Genomic DNA, 21,384 nt, shown 5'->3' on the forward strand with positions numbered 1-21,384 from the left:
AAGTGCTCTTGATACGAGACGCGTCTTACAACGCGTTAAGGCAGGTCTTGAAAACAGGTCTCCCCGGTCTCTCTCTCTCTGTTCTTCTCTCTCTTCTCCGTCTCCTTGTTGCACCGTGTTTCGCGACACGCTTAAACTCCGATCGAAGGGTTCAAACTCTATAAAATAAAGCGATCCATCTTCGCGACGCGCTTGCAAAGGATAGTGAAAACCTTGACGAACTGCGGACAGCTATCTAGTAAAAAACGAAAGTATGTTATAACTACGATTGTCGCGTGGACATCGCTCGTAGAAGGACCCGCGAGTTTTCGAAACCACAGTTTTTTTCTCAAAACGCCGGTTTTCGATACCTGAAAAATATCTTATCGTGCGCTCGAAATATTTGCAGCAACGCCTCGGACAGCCGTATTTTACGAATATGTAACCATATGTTGGCAGTACGCAGTAACAGTACGCAGACGGACAAACTATTCTCGTACACCGAGGAGGACGCTCCTTTACGAGAAAATTATCGACTTCTCGGCAGACGTAGCTACCGCGTGTAACGTCAGCAGCGAAGGAGACGATTGTTTCGATTCTCTTTCAGAGTCCGCGGTTCGATGGAGTTTACGATCGCAAAAGGACGGTCTCGCGAATCATTCCGCACCGATTCGAACGAGAAGCACGCCGAAACGATCGTAGGACGAAGAAGACGGCGCACGTGCGCCCGTTCTTGCAATGGCGCATGATCGCGTTACACGTTGCGTCCCTATTCTCCTCCGGTAAAAGTAGCTCGCGTGATTGGTGTCGCGTGATTCGCGCGACGCGAATACAACTCCCCGGTAATTACCCCTAATTGCGTCGCTCCGCGATAAACTTCCTTGTGATAATCGTTGCTTTTAATCGACCAAGAAATTGCTTTTTCCGTCGTTCAACGGACTATACGCGATCTCAAGAGCAACCTCGGTTGCCCATTAGCGAGAATGATTCAACGAATGCCGGCGAATAACATCTGTAATCCTGTTAGAGCATCTGATTACCATTGGATATTCGTAGATCCGTTCGCCGAATATTCGAGGAATATCGACCTTCGAGGACACAGATTTTTTTATCGAAAGCGTGCGTTACATACATATCACTGTATACGTATGTACGTTAGCGTGTATAAGCGGTACTATCGATAAAGCGATATTATCGATATCGACTTAATCACGTATGATCGTCCGAGATAAGACTGGAGACTAGAGAAAATCAGATGGTCAAAATCAGTATTTGGAGCGAGTTTTGTCCATTTGTTATCGTTCGAAACTGTCGAGATATTTATGCACGGTAATGGGGATACGTGGACTCTGCGAATGCTATGCTCCGTATAGAAATGAAAGAGGAAAGAAAAGTTTGTACTTAGTTTATCGGCGAGAAGCCGTATAGAGCAGGTTTACCCTGCAAACGAAGAACGTCAACGACGCGAAACTTTGCCAAGGATGCTAGGAATGTGGGACAAGGAAAATCTTACGCCTTGGCTTCGATGCGTTTTATCGCGTCGACTAGCGTTCCGCTGGTGAAAATATCGAGTATCGACGCGCTAATTTTTATCTCGATTTTTATCTCGCGTAGCCCTCTTTTACCTCGATTAAAGAAACAGAGAAACGCGAGAGGAATGTCGCGGGGCGAGAGGAAATATCCCGGCGGAGTATCTCCGCGAAACGGAACGTTTCCTAGCGAGAAATCGGACAGGTTGTAGCACACAAAGGTCGAGCGTACACGGGAAATGAATTTTTCCGGTTCGTACAGTAGACTCGTCGAGTAACGAGCGACCAACTCGTTCCGTTTCATTATGCAAGCAAGGAGACTAGAAAAAATACGCAGCTATCGAACCTCGTTGAAATCGCTTTTTTCGCGGTTGGTCGACTTTATTAGACGCCTGGATGAAATATCTGTGACCTTGGCGCGATGCAAGCTTTACGTTTAAATCGCGATCCTCGTTCGGGGAAAAGCCTCGTTCGTTTCGCCAGCAAAACTCTAATTCCGTTCAGGCATGCGCAAACTCCGTGCTCTGGATTATCCGAATAATTGATCTATCTACTTTTACGTAATGTTTCGGTAGCTATGGCTCGTGCAGTAGCCGTATTCGTTTAACGTACAATCGGCTGCCTTCACCTTGCGATCCTGCTTTGTACGTATTTATCGGTTTTCCTCCGTAAAGATCGGCGAAAATACGTTCGTTAGCTGCTGTGATAACAACAGCGGAACGGTCGAGCAGAGTTCTCTTGCGCGTTTCTTTTTAGCTTTTTCATGGGGCGATCGGGCGATCGATTTTTATCGGCACGCGTGTACATCACGACGCTCTAAATAGGTTCTCGCTTGTGCGTTTCGCGTGCGCTTCACGCTTTGAAGTTGCACGTAGAAAATCGTCCCATCAGCGGAGGACTCGGTGCATGTCTGTCACGCGGCCGATTCCGTGCATGTTCGTGTAATTTTAGTTCGTGCCTGTCCGCTGGTAAACCCTCGAGAACCATACGACGCTACGTAGTAGAAAATTCTTCGCTTTTCGATGACGCGCGAATCAGAGCACGACTCTCTTCCTTGGTTAAGATAGGATTTTCTATATGCGTCGGTACGCTCGTACCTGTTCCATGGGAATACACAGGAAATCTGTGTGGCTGAACTTGCAGGAAATCCTATCTCTAAATACCAGTTTTCCCCGTGGTCGTTTTGCGCTCTTCTCGATCGAGAGATCGCTGAGAATCGATTTTTTCTTTTTTTTTTTTTTTTTGTCGGACGCTTCGACGACGAATGCACGGAGCCAGTGCTCCGTGTTTTTCCCTTCGAAGAATATCGAAAGGAAGGAAAATTGGCGATTAAAGGACAACGGTGGTGGCAAAGGAGATAAAGGAGCGAAGGGAAGAAGAAGCGGAACGTTAAACTATGAATATCCCTGGAAGAGGAGGCCAACGGACTAAAGTACAGGCTCGAAGCCAGTCCTTTTCCAGCGATTGCAACGAAGAAGGAGGAAACGAGCGTCGCGGAGGAGGGCTTCGTTTCCTTGATTGCCGTCAGAAAAGTGTACAAGCCTGTTGCAAAGGCGTTGCGCAAGCGTAAATTTTAATTGAGCGTACCACGGGCTCTGGTCTCTCTCTCTCGAGGAATCTTCCTGTGGCGTAGCGTAGCGAGACGCGGCACGCCGCAAGTATCAGCGAAACGTTCGAGAAACGGCGAAAAGAGAAAAAGAACAAAAGAACGAAGACAAGAGGAAAGAAAAAGGAACGGACTGGCAGTTTTCACTCACCGTGCAGTTGCGCGAGCGATTGCAGCGTGCTGGCATTGCAACTTATGTATCCTGAAACAAAGAAAAGTTCCGTGGGTTCGATTAAACCTGCATTTCCATGAAATCGCTGGTGGTGTCGATCGATATTCTACGATAAAAGCCGATCTTCGGTTGGTTTTCGTCGGTTCGATCGAACGAAGCGAAGCCACATCGATCGACTTCATAAATTGAAAAGTATCTTCTCAATTCGTAGTGGCACGTACACGGAGGAAAGCAAGTGCGACAGATACGAAAACGGTGGATCGAGATCGATAAAAAGCCGAGTCGATCGATTTAGCTTCTGAAAACGGCGAGAACTTGCCCCAACAGGAGAAACCGAGCGATTCGTTCGATTCTAGAAAACTACTTTTGCGAGCGTCTCTCGATCGGCCATATCTTGGACGTGCGAGCGTATTGGACGTGCATCCACGCGCGGTAACGCTAGACGCGCGCGTGAAGTTACGAGCCGGGATATTGTATCGCAAGGATATAAAGGTAAAGAAAAAGAAAACGAACCGCTCGCGTGCGGTTCTCGGAGATCGCGTTGCACAGTGTCGTAAGTAGCGACACGAAAGCCCGTTGCCGGACACGTGGATCAGACGCGGTTTCACCGTTTCGAAAAAGTCCGCCGCGTTGCCTGGCTTATCGAGTACGCGACACTGCTAACCGTTAACCACAAACGAAATAAGTCGAACGAGAAAACGCCGGCAACTCGAATCTACGGTTAAGCCCTCTGTGCGAGGTTTTGCGGCTTTCCAGACTCCTCGACCGGCAGATAACATCGACACGCGCGTAGTTCGCTGAGTCGATGCTGTTCTTGTCTTCGTCCAAGGAATCTCCGCTAACGTCTCGCTATATTCGACTACTTTTACGCGGCAGTCGTACGTTCTGTTGTATTACGCGCTTCGATAGGGCTCGAGAGATCGATGTTGCATCGTTAACATGGCGCTATTAATAGCTACGTAGAGGATTCGCGTTCGCAAAATCTCGCAAAATCTCGCAAAATCTCGCAAAATCTCGTAAAACGCGTTTCATTTATCTTTCTCATCTACGACGCTCTTCATTTTTCACGTCCTTCTTACGCGTCCTTTCTTACTTTTTCTTTCTACTATTTTTTACCGCGTTGACGTCTTTCACGTACTTTATACCAACCGTATATAACGTAAATGATAATAACCAAGATTGTGCAACGGCCAGCTAATTTTAATTACGAAATCGAACTTTGTCATCGATAATATTATCGATGATAACGAAATCGAAGGTTCTTTCGGGCGATCGATCTTTCGATAATTCGAAACTCGCTACGTCTCTGCCGTGAAATCGAGGGAAGGGGTCGCGTAAACCAAACACGCGAATTCCAATCTCCTTGGCGAGTGTCGCCATCGATTTAGACGCGTCGGGAGGGAAGATGGATCTCGAGTCCGGGAGCGAAGCTCGCGAGAAAGAGCCGCTTTCCGACCTATCGTCTACTCGACTCTCGTTCCGCCCTCCTGACGATCGAACGTCAAGACGTTCCGTCTAGTGGACGCTGGTTACATAATTCTTTCGCAGCTGTAACGCGCTAGCAAACGAGCAACAAGAAGAAGAACAAGAAGCTTGAAACGCGCTACGCTGGTAAAACACGGGGCTGTTCGACGAGAAGGTAATAATAGCGACCGCAGACTTTGACTTTGCGCCGCTGCGACGTACTCGGACGACGAATAAGATAAAAATCGACCGCATTGCCTAATTCTTCCCGGTCGCTTGGAGATTGCGCGCGGTCGAGCGTTCCCTTCGACCTCGCGCGAACCGAACAAGATCCGAACGTTCGCGAGTCGACCAACGTGTGGGCAATTTCTTTCGACAGTTTCCGTTCTTACCGATCGAGATCTAGTTTCCTTTAGGGATCGTAAAGTCGCTCGGTGTGATTGGCGTTCGCGTATTTACGCGGCAACTCCACACCTACCGGATCTTCCGATTCGAGGTTGATTAAACGAGTCGCGACTCCTAGTCGGCTCGATCGTAATTCGAAAGTGGCCGACTAAAAGGCAGAAACGTTAATTAAGACGCAGAAGCAAGTCGAAGTACGCACTTGTACGTATATGCAGCAGGACGCCGTCGAACAACCGCCGTACGCAGAGGAGCACGCGCGTGCTTGTCGAGCCGAGAGAGTTGTGCAATCGGCTCGAATCGAAAATATCCACTACAAGTATATTCGGGACGCTCGTTGCGCGAGCGACACTTCCCTGTTGCCACAGTCGGCGCCGCGGCAATAATCTCCTCGTTTCTACACCGCTGTCCCGCTCTCGCGCAAAGCTCTTTCTCTTTTCTTCGCTTTCCTCCGGTATCCGATGTTCGTTCCGTAACCCAACGATCGAGTCGCGCAAATACCGCGTAAGTAGTTGTATCGCAAAAATCCTTAAGAAATCTAACGACGAGCGTAAGGAAATTCGAGCCTCTTAAGAGACAAAGCGTTCGATACCGGCTTTTCCATTCTCGAGGTTTCCGGCTTCCGACTGGCTCGTACGTATACGTACAAGCCCCATCGAAGTTACTTCACGGATTAACCAACTTTCGATCGCACGCTACATAAATTAACCTGCTCCAGTCAGCCGTCCTTCGGAGCGTAACAAGCAAAATATTCGAAAACATCTGCCCGTGGAGTCTTCTTTTCCAATTACTCTCGCATCAAATAACGGATCAAAGGAACTTTAAGCGACAACCTGTGCGATAAAAATCAAGTTTCGAGCGTTTTCTCCTTTATGAAAGACGTATCGTTATTTAGCAAAATCTAAGCGACGCATCTCTCTCTTTCCCTCTGGCTACATTGTCGCCGCTGATAACCGCACAGCTGCGGTTCATGCGGCGTAAAAACTTATATAGAAAAGAAAAGCACTTATATAGAAAAGTTCGACGCAAAGTCGAACTGAAATTTATCGGAGGTCGTAAGCGAAGAAAGAAAATTTCACTCGCCGCGAATCTCTCAGTTTCTTACCGACCTACGTACACGAGTTCTAAAACACAATAGTCGCGTTTCGAGCGAACGGCTCGCCTTTCCATCCCGCGAAAAGGCGCGTCACAAAACCACGACGGCTTGATTTTTTGCCAAACGACTTGGTCTTGCGACACGTCGATCCGATCAAATTTCTCGACGCTTTCTCCTTCGCGGTCCCCGGCTGAAAATCTTCGTGATCCCTTCCAAGTTTCCCAAGTTAAAGTGTGCGTCAGGCGACAAATATATATACATATATGCGTAACCGGACAAAGTTTTTACGATTTTCAAAAATCGACGACACACGGTATTGCGCTAACCGATGGTTTTCTCTTCGTTTTTGCGACCGATTCAAAATCGCGGTAGTTTAATGCAACCGGACAACCGGACGTTAGCTCGTAGAAGAAACCGGTTCCGGGCGGCGCGCTACGCCGCGCTGCGCAACGCCAGCAGAGTTTGGTCACCCGCGCGAAATCAAACGCGAAACGAGACTCCGTGGCACGATGGTATACAACGATTCGCTTTCCATACCAGATATTTCTGCCAGTTACCAACTTAACCGGAACCAAGTAACTAGCGCGAGTACGTACATCTGGTTCGAGCCGAGCCGAGCTTCTTCCCTCTGGCGTTCGAATTCGCCGATCGAATTTCTTTTTAATGGCAACGATTCGCTTTATTAAGCGAATCGTTGATCCACGGTCTTATCAATTTCAGCATACCGCTGCTTTTACGCGGTAGCGACTTGCTCCGGTGCTAAATAAGTAAATTAAAAGAAGGAATCGCGTCGTTTGTTCGTTTCGCGTGTTCAAAGTCTAACCGCGTATTCGCTTTCAAAGAACGTGGCGTCGCGCAAATGTATTTCTCCGCTCGTCTTAAATAATAAACATCGCGTTGGATATATTTCTACCGATCGGGGATACAAACACGTACGGTTAGTCGTTTGAAACGCGGATAAATTTTACAAACGTCGGAGCTTGTTCCCTGACTTTTCCTAACGTCGGGTATCTAACGCAGGATCTCGACCACGTTCCTTTCTGATCATGACCTTGCCACTTAACGACACCTTTGACCTTCGAATAAGCTCGCTTGTACACGGATTATACACGGTGTTCCTTGATGATCGTACGGTGATCGTATACTTAAGGAATGCTGGAAAACATGCAAAAACCGAACCACGACGAATATTTTTTTCCCTCGTATCGCGTTAAATTTTTACATACGTACGCGATAAAGTTGGCGATACGCTGCGATAAATTCCGTCCTATATCGTTAATGCCATTATAAAACGACGGTTGCTCGCTGAGAGAAGAGGAAAAACGTCGAGTTGCAAGCGGCTCAAAATGGCGGGAACGTTCAAGGCGACTTTGTACTACGACGTACTACTATAGAGTAGAACGTTGGCGGCTAGCTAGCGGCTGTCTTGCAACTTGAACCGAATAGCGGTATATCCGTACCGTGTCAGGGAAGCAAAAGTTTAAACGTGCATCGACCTTTCGCGTTTCCTTTGGCTCGTCCGTTTCGCTGAAACTAGGATCGCGAACGTTGGACGTTTGCCTATCTATTTCTGTCATATTTCTATAAAACATGGTCGAGTATTTACACGTTTATCCAACGCGGATAATTACGTAAAGCGTATATTCCCGTCAAGATTTATCCTCGAAAGGTTTCCGATAATCGCAACGAGCGACCGATCGATGATAAAACGAGTCGAAGAATGCGCAGGTTCCGTCTCGGATCCAACGATAAATCAGCGCAGGACTCGGAGAAAAAGTTATCGCGTCGAATTCCTTCCGCCCGGTGCACATTAACGTTTATTCTAACGTCTTATCAGCTTCGGCAGATATAGCCAAGAAATGCGTCACAGTTTTCTTTTTAAAGGAAGTCACTCACACGCTTTCAAACTCGTTCCGCGTTAAATCGTAGGAAACTGCGCTTTCCGTTTCTCTGCGGTCGTCGAATTCGAAGAATCGCGTCACAGGTCCGAAAGACGACGATTTCTCTATTCGTTATTATTGCTTATCTGTGTCAGCGCGTTATTCGCGCGCGTTTTCATTTTTCAACGTCGTATTTGAGAAAAGATTAGAATTACGCCGCGTAACGGCGACTCGGCGACCGACTACTCTCTTCCTACGTCCGTTTCCCGTTCGCGCTCGTGGCAGCCATAACACGCAACGTATTGCGACACGGAACGACGCTATGCGAAGAATCGATTGTTCGAGGCTTTCTGAAACGCGCGATGAAATCGATGCTACGTTACGCAAGCCACGGGCAAACGAACGTCGGTTTTCGGATGGAATCGAAATCGACTATCGGTCGGTTCGACCGGCGAATTTAAGCGAGCGCTCGATCGCTTCTCGCGTTACATACGTCGTGTACGTCGAAAACCAGGATATCCGAAAATGAACGTTCGCCACCGTTGCTTCTGGCTCGACAAAATTCAGGCAGGAACGTTCGTGAATCGAGATTCCTTGGAAAATTAACGTTTTTCGTACGGCTGTCGCGTCAACGGACGATCAAACGAACGATGAAACGAACGACAATGTACATGCGTCTTCTGTGTGTGTGCGCACCGATCTTGCGTTTACCTTGATCCTTTCTTTCCGTTTACGAGGAACGATTTACGAAAATCTAGAAATACCTAAGGGATCGAAATCCTATTTACCGATCAACGACGAAAACAATGGATTCGTTGATCTTCCTACGAATACGATCGACGAATCGACGCGTTATCGTCGCTATCGTGGTTTCCTGGTAGAAACGGAACGCTGCAACGATCGTTTTACTATCGCGAACGCGTTGCTCGATGATTCGATCGCAGCGGTACGCTCGACGAAGGTCGACCACGCATTACGTACGTTATTTACTCGTATCCCCACCTACTCGGCTTCTCGCGATACTAGTTCCTGCGAGATATGAAAAGCGTTAATGGTGCGTACGTTGATGGTGCATCGTCGAGTCGGTTTGAATCGGTTCGAGTTGGAATTCTACGTTGACGTGTCTCGCAACACGATCTCCGATCGTTCCTGTCACGACGTCTACTTGGTGAAAGTGTTAGATAACGATTTTATTCGTGGCACGCTGCTCTGGCCTCGAATCGTACCAACAATTTAAAAAAAGAGATCTCTCGCTCTCCCGCGCTGTTGCTTCACACTGTGGACGAAACGCGAGCAAAGTCGCGACATTTTTATTCGTTTTTCTCGCACCTGTACACTCTGTACTCGTACGTACGTGCGTACGTTGGCCGCGACAATCGTATTCGTATTTCGAAGCTGCGACACGACAGCGAAGACGATGGTTTTAGAACGATCTCGAGACACCGGTTAGACCACGGCCTATTCAATTAGACTGGCATCGGTGACATAACGCGAGCCACGATACGGATGTGCATATTAACCTATTTAGCTCCGTTACACGCGGACAATGCATGATCCGCGTTCTGCGCGATGCGAGCGACTTCGAAATGGACGCGGAAGAAGGTGAACGTGCAATGGAATTACACGAAATTCGAATATCTCGCGCCATTACGTACCAGACGATGGACGCAACACCCAACTACCTAGTTTTCCCGAGTAGCGTCGATCGGATCTGCGCATATGCAACGAACGCACGTGCGCGTGAAATTCTATCTCGTATAAAATTCTTTCTCTTTCTCCGCACGAATTTCCATTCGAATGGAATCGTGCGATTCTTCGTTACACGACCGCGATATCGTTATCATCGCCATTGACGGACGCAAATAGCTGGTTTCGAGCGTCGAACGAAACGAAGGAGAACGGGCGAGAAGAGTACGAAAAGATAACCAATTAATAATCGCAGAAGAAGTAGAACGCGAAACGATCCAGTCGAGCATTTCAGATTAAAGGCGAATTCCACGTAAATTCGATATTTACGTAGACGTTTATCGCGACATTATACGCGTCGTTGGACGCGTTTTGCCCCAACGATCGCCGTGCACTTTACATAATCTTTGTGACCCTGCATCTCAAATACCGCAGAAATATACAGCCTCGTTATCTCTTTCTCGCTTTGTCCTCGTCGCTCTTCAACCCCTTCCGTAGTTATAAATATTACCAATTTACGTTGCTTTCTTCTTTCGAGTCACACGCTGCACCGTTTTTATACGAGCCTTCCAGAGACCGAGCTCGCCAGCTTCCAACGAATTCCGTTCTTCACGAATTCCTCGATTTCGTTGGTACGCGAGTTATACGAGTCGCCCCAAGAGAAACTCGTCGTTCGTCGCAAGACGATGACGCACGATGGTTCACGAAAATATTTGAACGCGTTGCATACACGTAGAAGCTACCTATCGCCTTGTTAACCGGCTACGGTCGATCCCTTCCACTTTTGGCAGGTTCCTGCCTACCGAGCTCCGTTTCGTTAATCGGTCGTGCAGCGAAAGCAAAAGCAGTGGATGAGAAAGCAGCGACGAAAAAATCCGCACGAGCCAGACGTTTACCGAAGCATCTTTGGTTTCTCTCGCCAGAGAAATCGATTTGACGTGCTTTTAGATGGAAGAAACATCCGATTAACGGTATAAACGTGGACGGATGATTTTCTTTTTTCGTCGAGTCGGTTTCGCATCCTAAATTTGGACGAAATCTGGTTCGCGTCGAACGGTTAACGTCTGAGAAACGCTAGGCATCGTTCGAAATAGAAAAAGACTTGCTATCTACGGAATGCAAGCGCCCCGTGCATCCGCTCCGTTACGATTCTATTCCGGTCCTCGCGAGCAAACCGATGAACTGCTAGACCATGCTCGACTAGTAGCGCGTCTCTACGCGACTCTATCTACCCGCTCAACGCTGGAATCTTCTATCCGCGACCAAGAGCGCGCGCGTCTAAAAATTCGAATTCCAAGAACGTTCGTGGTCGGCGAGAGGAGGCGTTAAAAAATGGTAGGAAACAATCGTAATTCGGTAATAGGTCGGCAACCGTCGAAAAACCGTAGCAGAGCGGAGGGATGCGGGTAATTCCGGGGACCGAACGGAGGGGACGAGGCTCGGGGGAAGATTCGAACGAGGTGGGGTGGGCGAAAGAGAGGAGCCAGGCTAAATTTAAATGGCCCGGTACTACTCGTGCGTCGTTAACGAAACGCACTTGGCTGCCGTATACGCTGTTCCCCGGTCGTGCTACTCCCCAGGACGTAGTACGCATACAGACATGTACGCGTCGCGTGCACGTGCGTCGAGTCGGCCGATCAGCTGGCCCGCATATAAGGGTTTCCACGACCCTCTCTCCGCCGGCGATTCCGTCCGGGTGTCCGTGCGTTTGACTCGGCTTTCTCCTACTTCCGGCGCTCTGCGATTCGTTTACGCATAGTTTATTAACAACGCTGTTTCACAGGTTGTTCTACGCAGAAAGTAACGCGTGCCATCGCCTGCTCTATGCAAGATCGGGCAACTCTCAATTTTACGCGTGAAAACGCGAGTTCGCCTGTGATCGGCCAACCATACGTTCCAGGCTGGCATTTCTCGTACGAGTCGTATATATGGTTTGGCGGAAGGTACGCGGATCGAGGTGGTAAATTGAAACGCGAAGAGAAACAGCCACCACGAACGTTTCCACTCTTTCGAATCTATCTTGGAATTTCCGACTATTCGCGATAAGTAAATTCGTCGAGATAAATACGTTGTTAAATGTAGGAACCTAGGCGGTCAGGTCTCGAGATTGGCAACTTTTTGAAAGCGAAGAGTCGATCAATTTGACTTCGGACAAGTTCGTACAAATGTCAACTGGAACGCGACAGACGAGAATCGTCGAGAGAGAGGCACGTTCTGCCGAGAGGTTTCTCCAAATTTCTATTTTCTTGCGTGGAAAAAGTAGCAGAGTATCAGGAGAGCGTGAAAAGAGGAAAAAGTGAGCAACGCGAGAAGGGGAGAAAAGGAGAAAGAGAGAGAGAGAGAGAGAGAGAGAGATGGTCGGGAGAAAAGGTCGGATCCGGCTTACAGGAGGGTGGCTGAAACTATGCGATCGATAGTTGAATGCCCTCCAGTTGACATGCGTAGCCCGTACCTGCTTCGCTTACGATTCACCCCCGATAACTTTTTCCCCTCTTTCTCTCGGTCTTGTCGTTATCTTGCCTTTTAACTGATTCCGTTTTTTCTTTTTCTATCTCCGAGTGAATATGCCATCGAGGAAAAATCGCTCGATAACGCATAGAACGTACGAGTCGACGCTATCGACGCTGACAGCGAAACTACCAGTCGACTAGCGCCCAACTCGACGCATGGAAATTTCCATCCAGACGAATTCTCTTCACCTTTGCTTCGCGCTTCTGTTCCACGTTCCACGTATATTTGTACTTCCTTCTCCATATTTTTTCTTTCTCGCCGGGCCGATCGATGCCACTCGCGCACGCAAAAATATATCGCAATTCGTGGAAAAATAGCGCGCTTTTACTCGCATAAATAAAATTCAATTGGTCGCACGGGTTGACGTTAATCGGCGAAATTACGCGATAAAACGATTCAACGTTGATTGGCCTCGCTACGCTGAATTACAATTACCTTGGTGATAATAAATAGCGCGAGGAAGGGAATTGTTAAGATCTGAAAGAAACGTTGTATCTACTCCTCTAACGACAAACAACGTTATGCACACATATATGTTAATTCGACTGCTATATAATTCGTGGTGATTAGAGTTTGCCATTTGTATTTGTCAGAGGTTTTAAATACTCGAAAAGCGAAAATACAGAGGTAATAAATAAGCAAAGAATCGCGTAAATTGATAAGTAAATATTGTCTGCTAATACGTGGTTAATATTTACATGACGCTGCTGTAACGTCAGCGTTCGTCGATGCATATGTGTGCGCGCGCGCCCGCGTGTGTGTGGCATAGATCTGTTCGTTTTGCTCCAAAAACTCGCACGTAAAACGCGGGGGAGAAAGGTTGGGAATCGCGTTAGAAGAACGCCGCTGTGCGTGCCAATCCAAAACGTAATTTACCGTTGCAAATATCGTACAGGTATTTCGTGCGCGTTTCGTACGATGCGATTGTAACGAATTGCAAGAAAGCTGTACGAAACGAAACGGCAGAGAAATTATGGAAAACTTGGTCGGGTAAAACGCTTTGATTACACGATCGGTTCGCTGAATCGCTCGGCCTTATTATCAAGATGTTGAAACAGAAACGTCGGCGTTATTGCTAAAGAAGGAAATCGATATCTTATCGGTGTTTCGCGATAACATCGAATATCCTGCTCGCAAAACCGTAGATATACACGTTTTATGTATCAAACTACAACGTTTCTTTCTTTTCAAAGCGTATAGACGAGTATGTTGGGATGTAGGTCGTAGATCCGTAGATTTCCAAGTTACGGTTTACGCAAAAAGAGGTCAACGGTAATGCAAGGTGCATACATCCAGCTGATCACGAATTCACCGAAACATTTCGCTTGTTCGCGCATCAATGGAAACGCGATGACACGACCAACTTTCTTGCGGAACAAGAGTTGCGCTGCCGTTGGTAGCGACGGAAACAAGAGTTCGTTTAATGGCACGGTTTATTACAATCCATAGTTAGCTCGCGAAAGGAACGCGTATTTCGTAAAATCGTAGACGACGTAGGCGTTCGTCGGAAGATTCTAAAAATCCGAGTTAATTTTTCTTGCGACGATTATCCTATCATTCTTGTAATATCGTTTTGTTATATTGTTACTATTATTATTATTATTGGTAAAATTACGTAACATCATTGTCACACCATCGATAATCGCAATACAGGTAATCGACGAAACGTCCGAGTCTTCGAACGCTACCATTCTTTTTGCCTATGCGCGACACGTGCACTAAAACGTACGAGTTATATAATTATTCATTGTTACTTACGTAACGTCGTAATCGCCGAGTGAACCAAAGGAATACGAGATAACGGAAATGCGAAATACAGTCGACGATACAGCAACGTCAGAGGTAAGTATACCTGCTATGTAAGTTTCTGGAAACGGATGGATCTCTAAAATTGTAACCTTCGAGTCGAGAAAGACACACGTGCGAACAAACAGGGGGAAAAAGCTCGGTGATGTAACTCGATTCATCGGTAGACGCGAACGAGCGTGAATCGAAAGATCCCATCTGGCAAAAATTCAGTCTGCTACGATTTATTTCTGACCGATCGGTTAACCATCGACGAAACCAAGTTCGTCAACGAACAACGGCTCGTTTTCCATAGATTCGTGTTCGCGACGTTCGACAGTGGATTCGACCCGATCGTAACTAGCCAAAACGTTGCAAGGAACGGTCACGATGTCCGTCTCGTTTTCGAAAGTCGGTCGAGGCTGTTGCGACAAGGGACAAGTGATTGAGAAACAGCGCAAAGGAGAAAGGGGCATTTTGTTCAGCGCCAAAGAACCAACTATGAATCGTCAAACATTCGTGTAACGATAGCTCGTGGGTAATGTACAGATATCGGGTCTAACATTCGACGGGCAAGGGATCGTCTATTTACGATAGCCCGATATTACATATACAGCTAGAACAGCAAAGCTTTCAGTTAAGGTCGGTACGATCCCCTTCGTTCTGCATATTTCTCATCGAATCGACTACCCTACTGTTACCAGACCTTTGAACGCTTGGAATCTAACGCGTTCGCTTTGACCTGTGGAACAATATCCGCCAGAATAATTCTCAGCATTTCAAATATCGCGATACGCGTACACACGGAATAATACAGAGAAACGCGAACCGATCCAACTTTTTTCCAAAATCTCCGTGATTTGCTGCGCTTTCTTGGAAAACAGAAAACATCAAAGGGAAAAGCTCGCGAGGAAAGATTACATTCGTTCGTTTCGACGTAATCTTTCGACGCAAAGAACGTGGAATTTTTCTATGGTCTCTCCGTATATCTACTCGTTTACGATAAACGATACGGTTCTTCGACGATGATATCTCGATCTCGATCTTCCTTCGTTTCTTGTACCTGAACGTTTGAACGATAGCGCGACGATAGCGTAGAACGCTGGAATAATTACGGCGTGAATAAAAAATGGTAGAGAGAAAAGGAAACGAAATGTATCCGCGGTGAGGCGTTACCAAAGAAAACGGGCGAAAGAAGGCGCGAAGGGGTAAGCAACCTGGATCAAAATGCATTCCAGCGCGAAGTACAAGCAGGGAGAGGTTTTCCCGAGGGGTAGAGTGCGAAATTGCGCGGGTCAGGCCAGGTCAAGGCACTCTATCGGCGAGCGAAATAAAGGGTGAGCTAAAAATCGCGACTCGCGCCACGAATCGATATCGTACTTGTACGATTTCACGAATACCTGTCTTACGCGCAACAATTCACCAGCAAAATCTTGAACATAGAGTATAACGGTACAATTCTAACGCGCGTTAGCACGAACATCGAGTCGCACAATTTGAATAAAAACGAGATGACGTAAATGAAAGACGAACGATCGTATTAAGTAAGCGTAATATCGATTAACGTGTCTCGTAAAATCTGCGATAGTATTCGTTTCTATTATAGAGTGCGTACGTGGTTTCCTGCGGGGTCGAGTGTGAAACAGGTGCGTGGCACGTACCTGTGCCTGACGTACCTGAGGGACGAATCTTTTAAACTTTAAAAGGACGTCCTTTCGCGAAAATCCACAATGGAGACCGTTCAAGCGTTTCGACACGATACGACACGAAACGATTCATTACGATACCAGAAGCGTGCGTGACACGGACATCCCTCTTTGCCACGTGCACGCGTAAATACATACCTACACATTGTCGCGTTTGGTATCGCGATTGTCATCACCCATCATCGACTTGTTCGACTCGACGCCGTTCGAAAATAGCAATGATTTCTCTTTCGGTTATTCTGATTTGAAAGTACTTGAAAACACGGCAGTTGCCATTAAAACGTAATATCGATTATCATGGGCATCGATGGACGAGCAAAGTAGCGCATGTTCTACGTCAAATTACATAAACAAGGAGAAAGAAAAAAGAATAAAGAACAGAATGGAAATTTTCGAACGCGCTGTTTCATCCTTGCTCGGGAAGTATTTGTATGTTACGACGGGCACAGTCATCGATGAATCGTCATTGAAAGCTGTGTATGTGTATATACAGTCTATATATTTGATGTTGTTTATCAACTTCCCCTCCCTTACTCCCAACGCGCCATCGTTTGATATCCTCTGGTAATATACCGTCTCTTGCCTATCTTGCCTATATACTCCTATCGTAGTTACAGAAAATAAAGCACGCGTATAGATACTCGTTACGAGATTAAAAAGAAACTTGTTCGAAAGGGAGTAGCCGCAAAGGATCTACGCAACGTTGAGGGGATTAGCTCGAGACAAAAAGAGCGGTGAAAAAAGAAAAAAAAAAAAAAAAGAAACGTAGCGCTCGCGACGACGAAGAGCGCGAGGCAGGATGCGCGGCTACGCGGGTGCGAGGTGCGATCACGTGGCGGGACACGCGTCGACGAACTCTCGGCTCGAGCCGAAAACGGGCAGGCTGCACGGAGTGTGGTTGCGTCACCGTGCTCCGAACCCGTGATCACCCCGCGCGGCCTCTTTGCGAAATTCGAGAGAACCTTCGAACGCCATACGCACGACACGACGCACGAGCCTAGTCTCGCTCGTGGATGGAGCGAGTACGAACGATCGTTCGTTCAACACGGCGACTAACCTACGACAAGTTGTATACTCGACAAATACGTAATATAGGCACCTTTATTGGGGAACGTGGTAGTCCAGATGTCGGCGGTTGAAGGTGTCTCAGCCGGCGCAGCGCCGAACGCGCGAAACATCTTCTTCCGCTATATGGATTCCTATGGGTGCGACTACGGTCGCTCAATGAAGTCGTTGAATCTTTTAACGCGAATGTTTTAACGGTAATTCGTAGGTTACACCAAAAATCTTTTCGACTCCGTTTTCGTCTGCTGTCGTTGGTCGTTAAACTCGTTCCCCGGTCCGTCCACTCGGCCCGGTCGCGATGGTCGCCGCGCACTTTGAACCTCACCTCGGCGAACGACTCCTCCTGATTTTCGATAGATTCGGCACTACGCGGGTGACACGGAGCGACTGCACGCAACAGGACGTGATCAGAGCATCGGAAGTTTCGAGTTTATGCACAACACACATACGGACAGGAACGGCACACTAACGGGCGCGAGCAGCCAGGCCGAGCACCGGAGTACCGGGGTACCGTTTGTCGATGAACCCTAGATAAAGTTTCCTCCTCCACTATCGAGTCACTTAGCACACACTGGGGCGATCTTCGATTCCACACTGCTACCCACCGCGCACTTTTATTCTTATTTCTATTTTTCCTTTCTTTCTTCCCCTACCCACCCTCTTCCTTCTCACTCCTTTCTTTCTGTATTCCTTCTCTTTCTCCGTGTATGTTTCTGCTGTTCCGCACTATCCTTCCTCCTATTTCACCGAACACGCAACCAAATCAAACACGTATGTAGTACACGTAGTGTCGCTACTATGTTAGCCGTATCGCATCCCAAAGACGAATGGCTCTAAATAGCGTATCTGGATTAACACAGAGTTAAGCACATGTCACGGCCGACGAGGCGAGAGTATTAGTTGCTACGTCGTTCGTTTATACGATAGCAGTTAAACGAACGGAAAAGTTGTCGCGCGCACTTTGCTTCGATTCAACACGTCCCTCGGCCGTGATCTCTCGAAAACAGATCGTCGTTCTTTCTCTTCGCACTTTGCCGCTTCTTTCTCGGCTACTCGCTCCGTCGGCTTCGAACGAGCGTACGCGACACAACCGGCTATTTGTTTTTAGAAAAAGGCGTGGTTACGGTTACGGTCGGCTGTGTGTTACGTTTCCGACTGCGATTGCGCGGCGCGTGAATACGACGTATGATGCGCGCTGTCTGAAGTTCGCTGAAGGAATGGCCGCTCCGCGATGGTCCCCGGCCCCCAGGCGTGGGAGGAAGCTGGTAGCGCGCGGAGGTGCGGTGCGGCGAGGCGCGGCGAAACGAACGTGGTGGGACGAAACGAAGCGAGACCAGGCGAAGAGAGGCGAAGAGAGGCGAAGAGAGGCGAAGAGAGGCGAAGAGCGGCGAGACGAGGCGAAGTCCATGCGGACATATATGTACGCGCGCGGTGTGTGCGCACCTACCGCTTCTACTCTGTTCCGTGTCGACACGTCGACGCGTGTATGTGGTAGCGTTCTCGCGCGCCGGTGTCCGTGTCCGCTGTTCGTCTGCGAACGAGCGCGACAGAGTCGGAGCACGCGCGCAAAAGGGATCGATGGCGCCGCGGCGAAGCTACCCGACCACTACTCCATCGGAGCCACATCGAGCGAAACGCTACTATACGACCGAAGGAGATACAGGAGTCGTCCACGCGCACACGTTCAGTTTCGCGCACGTACACGTGCGATCGCGGAGAAAGAGAGAGAGAAAGAGAGAGAGAGAGAAAGAGAGAGAGAGAGTGCGTCAGGGACAAACCAACGGCGCGAGTCAAAGCGAGTTCGAACGATGTATGCGAGATACGGCTCGATGACGTACTATGAGCAAGTGGATGGAAGAGCGAGAGGCGAGAGACTCGTACCGCAGGGACGTAAACAAAGTCCCGAATACCCCGATGTAAACCTTACGTGTCGTCCTATTTGACGCTTTGTGGTTTGTTCGATGTTTCATCGCGATCGTAAACGTAAAACGAGTTATCGATAAATCCGAATCTGTTATCTCACCTGTACCTAAATCCAGCCATTAGGAATAAAAAAACGGGTTCGGTCGTCTCAAAATACGATCTCGAACTCGCGGTTACCACGGGGTTTGAACAGAGTTCGTGTGAAAAACGATCGAGGGTAGAGAAGTTGATAAAAGATAAAAATGGAAGACGGAGGACGGGGCACGCGTGTGCGTGTAAAAATACAAGCGGAAGCTATACGACGTATATTGTACGAATGTAATGGAAGCAAAAATGGGAACAGATATATGTTGTTGCGCGTATGTACGCGTGTATGTATACGTATGCGTGTTGATATACAGATAGGTAATCTTATACGCACACGTGCGTATATAGTGCGCACGACCCCTTGATAGTCGCGTTGCCTCCGTTCATATTTCAGCATTGAGACGCGATGACTCAAAAACAAGCGTGTACGTCGCATCAACGTATTAGTATAGCGCGTGCATCTATCGCCGTCGATGTACATACGTAACTTCTTATCTAGCCGTGCATCGTTTCTCTATTTATTCGTTTGTTTCATCCTCTGTTTACACCCCTTATTTCGACATCTGTTCGAATTCAAGCGCGTCATTGATCCTTGAAATACGTATTTCTGCGCCCTATCGAGACGAAGAAATTAGCGGAAAAAATGGACTCGTCGCGTTCTCTTCTCGTACGCTGTTCAAATATATCGGTGTGGAAATAATTTTCGCAGTCATTGAGCCATTGAGACTGTACGGTCAACGCTTTGCCGAAAGAAACGGATCTAATCGATCCGAAGAATCTCGAAATTAAGTATAATATATTCGGCGACAGTCGAGCGTAACCTTAACCGTATTATACAAATGAAAGAAAGAATGGCAGCTGAATATCGTATCGACCGATCGAGCCGCGATCTTGCGGTCGTTTGGCAATCAACGAACAAATTGCGCGTACATTATCGCCGAAGATTACGACTGCATCGGCAACCAGAGAATAATAAAAATGTTCTAATATTTCGTCCAAGCTTGTAGAACGACGACAACGACGACGACGTGGAAGAACTGGATAATACGCTCAAGGTTGTTTGCTCACGAGTGCGCTGCTTATACGAGCGTTTCTGAATCCACGTGATATCGCGAAATACGCGAACGTTGTTTCGGCGCTTCGTCGGTTTCTTCGGTTACGCGTCGAATTCGTCTCGAAATCGAGTGGAATTTGTCCGCCACTGACGTCCCTTTTCTACTACCTCGCGCATTCCGAATTCCAAGCGATCCATCCATCCCTTCCTTTCGAATCGTCCAAAAGATAACATTTGCAAGCATATATGCGTACAGGCGTCTATGAAAGTGTTTCGAGACTCGCGAACGCATATCGCGATTCCATCGAGATAAAGCTTCGTCATCGTTACGATTTCTTTCTGTTGGTAGATGCACGATATTGTGAATAATTACGTAACATGCCTGTAACCTAACGTTCCTTGAATACGTACGGACGTACTTAAGCGTATCCACTCGGCGTAATACTCGATCGATACCTAAAACGTATTCGAACGATTGGATTAGTCTCGTGCATGAGCGGAATCGATGGGAAATAATTTTTCGACGAATGTTACGCAAATACATCGGTCGATTTACCTACAAATGCGTAATACAGCCTGCAGAAGCCGGCCACTCGTCCAACTATCGGAAACCTCCGATTTGTTGCATCGATCCTAAGCGATTATGCACGGTTCAAGGCATATGGCAAACAGCGTGCACATGTGGTAATATCTATATGTAACGCTGTTCCGACGGCGAGAGGTGTACCGATACGAAGGATACTTTAATCGATGTTCAAGGTTAAACGGCAGAATTATTAGCGCTCGCGCTCGTTGCGACACGATCGCGGTTGCTCGTGCTCGTCTCGCGGTTCGACCAGTACCACGCCGATACGTAGACACAGTGTGTCGGCATTTTGTGACGCATAGCCGTTACATAATCGTTCAGCGTCGAGACGAGCCGCGCGTGGTATAGGTCCTCGTGCTCGATCATCGCCGATCCAATTCGAAGAGTTCGTTGTTCGGCAAATATTCGAGCGATTAAGAGATTTGGCGAACAACGGCGGAAAGCAGCGAATGAAAGAGGAGCGACGAATAACACGGCAAATCGTTCCATTCGTACACGAACGCTCTTATTTCACAGCCGTTAAAGGATAATTGCAGAAAACGAATAAGTGGATGCAGGGACATATGAAAAATTAGAAAGTCAATTCGGTTGTTCGCGTTATTCCGCGTCTTGGAATCGCGCGACGTTCCAACGTCGTCGTATTTCGTAACCAATAAGCTGGCAACAGCTCGGCAACGGTCACCGATCGAACCATCGTTAATGAAAACTCTAAACAATGGCCAAAGGAGGGACGAAGGAATTTGCGTACGTAGCTTGATCGCGAAAATTAGTGCATGCATAAACGAGGTAACACGCGCGCGCCTGCGCGGTACTCCACTCGATCGAACTGCGCAACGGCACGATGGAATTTCAC

The 21,384-nt window shown here is 47.7% G+C and overlaps 1 protein-coding gene across 2 annotated transcripts in view; it reads right to left on the bottom strand.

Moving 5' to 3' along the window:
* LOC117210542 (cytoplasmic polyadenylation element-binding protein 2-like) overlaps nt 1–21,384 on the bottom strand; it is a 56,195-nt gene that overhangs the window by 13,083 nt on the left and 21,728 nt on the right. For both annotated transcript variants that reach the window (XM_033453669.1, XM_033453668.1), the window contains one exon: nt 3,266–3,316. In XM_033453669.1, coding sequence (XP_033309560.1) covers nt 3,266–3,316 — 51 coding nt within the window. The remainder of the gene's footprint in view (nt 1–3,265; nt 3,317–21,384) is intronic.

Source organism: Bombus bifarius, unplaced genomic scaffold (genome assembly GCF_011952205.1).
Source record: "Bombus bifarius isolate JDL3187 unplaced genomic scaffold, Bbif_JDL3187 scf7180000008206, whole genome shotgun sequence".
NCBI classification, from domain to species: Eukaryota; Metazoa; Arthropoda; class Insecta; order Hymenoptera; family Apidae; genus Bombus; species Bombus bifarius.